This window comes from Amblyraja radiata, chromosome 2, assembly GCF_010909765.2.
Source record: "Amblyraja radiata isolate CabotCenter1 chromosome 2, sAmbRad1.1.pri, whole genome shotgun sequence".
Lineage (NCBI taxonomy): Eukaryota > Metazoa > Chordata > Chondrichthyes > Rajiformes > Rajidae > Amblyraja > Amblyraja radiata.
In genome coordinates, this window is record NC_045957.1 from 30,634,461 (window position 1) to 30,643,181 (window position 8,721).

Consider the following 8,721-nt stretch of genomic DNA (forward strand, 5'->3'; position numbering starts at 1 on the left):
CATGGTGACGTGCCTCAATGACTATCGACCAATGTCTGTGGTGATGAAGTGCTTTGAGAGGTCGATTATGGCGCATATCAACTCCAATCTCGACAAGAACCTCGACCCACTGCAGTTCGCTTACCGCCACAACAGATCAACGGTGGATGCGATCTCACTGGCTCTCCACTCCACTCTGGACAACAAACACTCATATGTCAGGCTGCTACTCATTGACTACAGCTCGCCGTTTAACAACATCTTCCCCTCCAAGTTGCTTACCAAGCTCTCAGATCTGGGTCTCTGCGCATCCCTCTGCAATTGGATCCTCAACTTCCTCATCCACAGACTACAGTCTGTCCGTATTGGTGGAAATGTGTCATCCTCGTTAACAATCAGCACGTGAGCACCTCAATGCTCAGCCCCCTGCTGTACTCACTCTATACTCATGACTGTGTAGCTGGACATAGTGCAAACTCCATCATCAAGTTCGCCAACTGTTGTGGGACGAATCACTGATGGTGCGAGCCAGAGTATAGAAGTGAGATCAACCGATTGACCAAATGGTGCCAGCACAATAACCTGGCTCTCAACGCCAGCAAAACCAAGGAACTGATTGTGGACTTTGGAAGGGGTAGGATAGGGACATACAATCCCGTTTATTTCAATGGGACGATGGTGGAAAGGGTCAAGAACTTCAAAATCCTGGGCGTGCATATTTCCGAAGATCTTTCCTGGTCCCAGCACACTGATACAATTATAAAGAAAGCACATCAGCTCCTCTACTTCCTGAGAAGATTACGGAGAGTCGACATGTCAAAGAGGACTCTCTCAAACTTCTACAGGTGCACAGTAGAGAGCATGCTGACTGGTTGCATCGTGGCTTAGTTCTGCAACTTGAGCGTCCAGGAGCGGAAAAGACTGCAGAAAGTTGTGACCACTGCCCATCATCGGCTCTGAGCTCCCCACCATCGAGGGGTTTATCGCAGACGCTGCCTCAAAAAGGCTGACATCAACAAGGACCCACACCATCCTGGCCACACTCATCTCTCTGCTGCCATCAGGTAGAAGGTACAGGAGCCTGAAAGCTGGCACATCCAGGTTCAGGAACAGCTTCTTCCCCCCAAAGCCATCAGGCTATTAAACTCACCATCAAACAAACTCTGAGCTATAACAGCCTACTGCACTTTATCTGTTTATTTATGTGTATATATATGGTCTATGTCATATAGACACACTGAACTGTTCTGTACTTATGCTTACAATACCCTGTTGTGCTGCAGCAAGCCAGAATTTCATTGTCCCTTCTGGGACACATGACAATAAACTCTCTTGACTTGACTGACGTCACAATGGGATCCCAAATTTCATTTACATTAAAAAAAATCGTGATTTTCATTGACATCAAATTTATTCTAAAAAAAACATTTTAATCAAATTCTTCCGTTTTCATTAACAGCGAAAATCGTGTTTAGGTTGTTTTAAAGAAAAAACACGATTGTTATTGAGTTTTTTTTGTTTTTTTTTAAATCGTGATTTTCATTGTGGGGGGGGGTGATATAGGAGGGAGGTGAGGAATGGGGGAGAAGGGGGATAGAGGGAGAGGAGGGGATAGGGAAGGGAGAGTGGGGGAGGTGAGGAGGGAGTGGGGGAGGAAGGGGGATAGAGGGAGAGGAGGGGGAGCTAGGACTTGGGGGATAGAGGGAGAGGGGGGGCAGTGGGGGAGGTGAGGAGGGAGTTGGGGTGGGATAGGGGGGAGGTGAGGTGGGGGAGCAGGGGGAGGGGGAGGATAGAGGGAGAGGGGGGTTGGGTGGGGAGAGGGGTTATGGAGGGAGGGTGACTGACAGTAGGGGAAAGGAGAGGGAGGGAGTAGGGGAGGTGGAGAGGGGAAAGAAGAGGGAGGGTGAAGAGGAGAGGGAGGGAGTGCTGGGGGATGGAGGAGGATATGGGGAAGAGGGAGGGGAGGAGAGGAGGGAGGGAGCAGAGGATGTTTGGTGGAGGGTGGGGAGAGTGAGGATAATGTAGGAGGGGAATAGGGGATTGTAGAGGGTGAATAAGATGCTTTCGTATTGATCTTATATTTTACAAGTTATTGCCATTTTGAACTTTAAAAACGTCGCAGTCACGCTTCTACTTATTCCGTTTTCAGTACACATGACAATTAAACACAATAAGCGAGTTTGATATTCCGACTGCGCATGCCCAGGTCATAGGCCACTCCCGATAAACATTCTCGGCAGCTGTGCTGCTGCATGAATACAGACCTGCATTTCATCCGTAGTCAGGATCAAACCAGGGTCTCTGGCTTGAATTGCTACTGGCCCGTTGCAGTGGCGGCCCAGGCTTACAGCCAGCGTGGAGAAGAAGCGGTAACTCCACTGCCCCCGGCCAGTGTCCAGTCAGTCCAGGGCTGTCGGTTAACCCGGCGGGACAGGCAGAGTTGAGCTGGAGTTAACGCTTCTTCTCCCCACTGGCTGTAAGCAATTCAACAGTGCTTGCAGCGCCGGAGATCCGGGTTCGATCCTGACTATGGATGAAACAGAGGTCTGTATACATGCATTAGCACAGTAGCCGAGAATGTTTATCGCGAGTGACCTTTAACAAATCCCATGATTCCTTGCGTTTTTCAGAATACCAAACTCGCTTATTGACTCAATGGATGGGTTTGGATGCAAGGCCCATTTCCATTGTATAACTTTATGACTCTCAGCTAGCTCCAAGTTGAGTAGCCCCACAAGTCCCACACCCTCTCTTCCCCTGCAGCTCTACAAAATTGGCCAAACATTTGTGTCATCTAAACAATTTGAGTTTCCACCCCATCACAGCCATTCCCCATGTTCTCACCACCCCACCTTTCTTTGTGACTTTAAAATACCGATTTCTCACTTATCCAGTTCTGTTGAAGTCATGCTGCTCGACTTGTTGATTATCACCAGCAAATACTATTTTTATCCCATTTGAAGGGGCGGGTCATGGTGATTTTAAATCCTCAGAGTTAGTGAATTCAAAATCGTAATCTCGCTCTGAATCAAAGTTCTTCCTGACACCCACCTCACTTCTCAGTTACAAGGAACTGCAGATGCCGACTTACAGAAAAACCCAAAATGGTAGAATAACAAAGCAGGTCAGGCAGCATTTCCAGAGAACAGTCCAAAGAAGCCCGACACCGAAACATCATCTAACCAGAAGGTTAAGGGGGGGGACTTGATAGAGGTCTTTAAAATTATAAGAGGGATAGACAGAGTTGACGTGGATAAGCTTTTTCCATTGAGAGTAGGGAAGATTCAAACAAGAGGACATGAATTGAGAATTAAGGGACAAAAGTTTAGGGGTAACATGAGGGGGAACTTCTTTACTCAGAGAGTGGTAGCTGTGTGGAATGAGCTTCCAGTGGAAGTGGTGGAGGCAGGTTCGATTTTATCATTTAAAAATAAATTGGATAGGTATATGAACGGGAAAGGAATGGAGGGTTATGGTCTGAGTGCAGGTAGATGAGAGTAAGTGTCTTGCACAGACTAGAAGGGCCGAGATGGCCTGTTTCCGTGCTGTAATTGTTATATGTTCTCCAGAGATGCTGCCTAACCTGCTGAGTTACTCCAGCACTTTGTGTCCCTCTCTGGAGAACATGGACAGGTGGCGTTTCAGGTCAGGGCTATGTTCTTCAGTCCTTAACCTACGCGTTAATAAAAACAACTTGAAGGAGTTCGGGAAGGAGTCTGAACACCATGACCTCAATGGAACACTTTGGAAGGAGGGTCCCGCCCCAAAACGTCACTTATCCATGTTTCTTCAGACCCACTGTTGTCTGATCCACTGAGTTACTTGTGTTGGAAGGAACTGCAGATGCTGGTTTATGTCAAAGATAGACACAACAGAGAGTAACTCGGCAAGTCAGGCAGCGTCTCTGTAGAAAAGGAATCGGTTCAGAACTCTTTTTCAGACGGGAAGAGAACTTCTTCAAAGTAGGCATACCTTAAGGAGATTTCACAGTGGAGCAAGCAAAATGTGTAGAAAGGAACTGCAGATGTTAGTTTATACATAGGATAGACACAAAATGCAGGAATAACTCAGTGGGTCAGGCAGCATCTCTGGAGAAAAGGAACAGGTAACATTTCTCAGTTATTTTATGTCTTTCCTCGGTAAACTAGCATCTGCAGTTTCTTGCAATGTTTTACTCCAGCACTTTGTTTTTCCCCCCCACTAGCATTTGTAGCTTCAACTGTTTATACTCCAGCACTTTGTGTTTTTTTCTTAGTAAAATAGCATCGTGTTCCTTGTTTATAGTTTTTTACCCTTTCGTTTTGTGTGTTGTTTGATAAATCATCATTTGCAGTTCCCCGTGCCTATATAAACAGTGTCCCTACATTTATGCCGGCTGCTACCAAGTCCACCTCGCCAACAGGGCGACCCACCACCACCACCACAGTAGCCGCAGACGGCCGGCTCGCTCACCTCCGCAGTACACTTCCGCGTCCCTCCGGGCGCGTGCCCGCGGGGGGACCGGCGCGAGCAGCAGCAGCAGCAGCGCGAGCAGGTGCAGCGCATCGTCCCAGCGCCGCCGCGAGCCCATGCTGGCGAGTCCGTCCCCGCGCTGCCAACCAACCGTCCCCGCGGCGAAGGAAGCGGAGCGGACCGGACCGGCCGGCACACAGGCAGGCAGACAGACACACGGCGAAAGTTTCTCCACTCTCCGCCTCGATTGTCGTGTGAGTTTCGGCGATCAACTTTCAGCTGCCCTGTTGTTTAAAAGATCGATCGGTCACCCTTTGGAGCTGAGGTTTCCCGAACCAAAAACAAAAATCACCGGGTTCGTGGACGAGGGCAACGTCAGCGCTGCCTCGACCCGCCCACCGCCATCTCGGCTTCCTCCCCTACAATGATTCGCTCCACTCTCCTCCACCCACCTCCTCTGCCGTTGCCACGTCCACCCTCGTCATCAAAGATCTTTGGTCGTCATTACGCACAGGCTGCGTCACACTGGCCGCTCGCTCTCCTCTCAGCCAATGGAAGGCCGCCTCGCGCGCTCGCAGCCCCCATCCCCCCCCGGGTAGAGGAACCAATGAGAAGCTGGCAATAGAGGCGTCGGGAAGAGCAGCGTAGACAAAGATACTAGAGGAGGACGGAGATAGTTGGGAGCAAAGATATTGTGGTGGGAGCCAAGGCTTGATGCTAGTTTACATTGGGGGTGGGCGGCAGGGCTCTGTTGGAGACCGCGCCCCCCTCCCCCCCGTCTGAAACACGAGAAGAGGGGTAGTAGAGCATCTCAGGGGCCACACGAGTTGAACACAACAGAATATAACACTAATGGATATACTGTAGGAAGGAGTTGCAGTGCTGGTTTACACTGAAGATAGACATAATGCTTGAGTAACTCAGTGGGTCAGGCAGCATCATGGAGAAAAGGAATGGGTGATGTTTTGGGTCGAGACTGAAGGGTATCGGAGTATAAGAGTAAAGAGGTTCTTCTGCAGTTGTATAGGGCTCTGGTAAGACCACATCTGGAGTATTGTGTACAGTTTTGGTCTCCTAATTTGAGGAAGGACATCCGTGTGATTGAGGCAGTGCAGCGTAGGTTCACGAGATTAATAATAATAATAATGGATGGGATTTATATAGCGCCTTTTTAATACTCAAGGCGCTTTACATCGCATTATTCATTCACTCCTCAGTCACACTCGGTGGTGGTAAGCTACTTCTGTAGCCACAGCTGCCCTGGGGCAGACTGACGGAAGCGTGGCTGCCAATCTGCGCCTACGGCCCCTCCGACCACCACCAATCACTCACACACATTCACACACAGGCAAAGGTGGGTGAAGTGTCTTGCCCAAGGACACAACGACAGGCAGGGATTCGAACCGGCTACCTTCCGGTTGCCAGCCGAACACTTAGCCCATTGTGCCATCGATTGATCCCTGGGATGTCGGGACTGTCATATGAGGAAAAATTGAAAAGACTGGGCTTGTTTAGAAGGATGAGGGGATATCTTATAGAAACATATAAAATTATAAAAGGACTGGACAAGCTAGATGCAGGAAAAATGTTCCCAATGTTGGGCGAGTCCAGACCCAGGGGCCACAGTCTTAGAATAAAGGGGAGGCCATTTAAGACTGAGGTGAGAAAAAAACTTTTTCACCCAGAGTTGTGAATTTGTGGAATTCCCTGCCACAGAGGGCAGTGGAGTCCAAATCACTGGATGGATTTAAGAGAGTTAGATAGAGCTCTAGGGGATAGTGGAATCAAGGGATATGGGGAGAAGGCAGGCACGGGTTATTGATTGGGGACTATCAGCCATGATCACAATGAATGGCGGTGCTGGTTCGAAGGGCCGAATGGCCTCCTGCACCTATTTTCTATGAAATATCGCACAATCCTTTCCAGAGTTGCTGCCTGACCTGTTACTCCAGCACGTTGTGTCCATAGCACTAATAAATCTACGCACATGGCGAATGTGAAAAGTTTTTGCAGTGTTACTGTTTTATGTATTTTATTCTAAATAAAGTTTATTTTTGGAATTAAAAAAATTAATACCAGTCTGGCTTTGATCCTGACATTGGGTGCTGCCTGGGTGGAGTTTGCATGTTCATCCTATGACCGTGTGGGTTTCCTTTGGCTGTTATTTCCTCCCTCATCCCAAAGACGTGCAGGTTTGTAAGTTAATAAGCGAGTTCGGTATTCTGATTGCGCTTGCCCAGGTCATAGGTCACTCGCCATAAACATTGTTGGTAGCTTTGTTTCATCTGTATTTTCTTTAGGTAAGAAAATACTGCTTTCAAACTATGAATTAGTTGTATTTATTGTTCCATTGTACAAAGTTACGATGATTTTATCGTTTTTATTGCTTTATGCTTCGGTAAGTGAGCGAGATCTTGCTGCTGCGTAGGGTCGTGGTCCGTGCTTGGGGTCGAGCCGTGTCTCCAGCATTGCGGGCGCTGTTGCTGCTGGGCCGCCCCCATCTCCCGGGTGTCTCGTCCCTGTCTGGGGGCGGCCGGAGGTGTCCTGGTGGCCCTGGGCTGGCGGGGCGCCGGCGCAGGCTTGCAGCTGGTGCGGGGAGAGGTGCTGTCTCCAGCTCGGCTCTGCTCTGGCTCCCGGGGAGGGATGTTCCCCGGCGAGCCGGGGACTGTCGGCTGTGCCTCTCTCCTTGTCCAGTGGCTGTCGGTTGGCCCCCTCGGTGCCGGCGGGGGTGCACACGGGGTGCTGCGGTGGCTCGGCGGGTCAGGCGACATCTCTGGAGATCCTCCGCATGTTCCACCTTTGAGCTCTTGGTTGGATTGCTCTTTGTAAGAGACTTCCCCCTCGACCTTACAGACGGCATCGCTCTCAGGATCTCAGGTCCACACAAACGTCTCCACCACGACAAGGTGACAATCCACGGAGAAGAAACTTAAATAGGTATAATAATATTGCCATTGAAAAGTGAATAAAGTTGGAAATTAAATATTCCAGAATACTTAATATTTCATGAAGATAGGGAAAATGGAAAAGCAAAAGGGGTTGGATCTGACAATTAAGGATGTGATAAAGACAACATAGAGAAAGGGACTTAGCTTGGAAAATCAAGAAGTGGAATTAATTTGGGTGGGTCTAAGAAATGGCAAGGACAGAAAATATTGTTGGGAGTTGTTTATAGGCACACAAACATGGTAATTAGGACATTGGGTAAATAAGGAAATTTCACACATTAACTGGACAAGTCAAATGAGCAGTGCGGAAGATGAATTAATGGAGTATAGAAGAGATAATTTTCTCGACCAATATTTGAACCTGGAGGGAGCAGGCTTATTTCTGATCTTGTATTATGCAATAAGAAAGGGTTAATTCACAATCCGCTTGTTATGGGTTCTTGAGGGAAGAATGATCATGATATGGTAAGATTTTATACAAAGACGAAAGTGATTCAGTTCGGTCTGAAATTAAGACTTTAAATTTTAACAGATCCAACTGTGAAATACATGTTGGTAATGGTGGATTGGAACAGTATGAAATTAAGCAAACAATAACTAACATTAGATGAAATATTATGAAGTTTACTCCAAATGTCTGTCAATCTAAGGTACTAAAGCCCAGCTGGAAAAGTGATCTGGCCATAGCCATCATGAGAAATTAAAGATATTATCAGATCAAAGGGAAAGGTTTTTGAATGTTGGCAGAAATAAATAGTAAGCCTAAGGCAGATACAAAGTGCTGGAGTAACTCAGCGAGTCAGGCAGCCTCTGCAGAAAAAGGATGGGTGACATTTCAGGTCGGAACCCTTCTTCAGAACTCTTCTTAAGCCTAATGATTGGGAAAATTGCAGAATCGTTAAAGGATCATCCAGAGTTTGATATGGGGAGGGAAATTAATAATCTAGCTAAAAATATGACAATAAACTGTAAAATATTCTGTTGATGTGTAGGTAGGAAAAAGCAAAATTTAATACAGTTCCCTTGTGGACTGGAGAAATTGCATTGGGAAATGACAGAGAAAAAAAAATTAGTTCTGTCCTCAAGAAAAAAATCAAAGAAAACCTCCCAAAAGTAGTAAAGTACAACAGGTCAATAGTGAATAACAAGCAAAAAGAAATTAGACACAAAAAATTGCATTAAGTCAGTGGATCAGGCAGCATCTCTGGAGAAAAGGATAGGTGATGTTTCAGGTCGGAACCCTTCTTCAGACCCAACCCGAACCTGAACATCAGACCCGAAACGTTATCTGTACTTTTTCTCCAGAGATGCTGCCTGAGTTACTCCAGCATTTTGTGTCTAC

At 47.4% G+C, this 8,721-nt stretch overlaps 1 protein-coding gene across 2 annotated transcripts in view; it reads right to left on the minus strand.

Moving 5' to 3' along the window:
* cnpy1 (canopy FGF signaling regulator 1) overlaps positions 1-4,862 on the minus strand; it is a 51,875-nt gene extending 47,013 nt beyond the window's left edge. The window contains exons 1-2 of one of the 2 annotated variants that reach the window (XM_033044304.1): positions 4,644-4,862; positions 4,432-4,607 (exon numbers count right to left, since the gene is read on the minus strand). In XM_033044304.1, the coding sequence (XP_032900195.1) occupies positions 4,432-4,549 (118 nt within the window). In that variant the 5' untranslated portion in view covers positions 4,550-4,607; positions 4,644-4,862. Of the gene's footprint in view, positions 1-4,431 lie in introns of both variants that reach the window. The other variant, XM_033044298.1, reaches the window with a different exon arrangement.
* Positions 4,863-8,721: the final 3,859 nt, after the last annotated feature.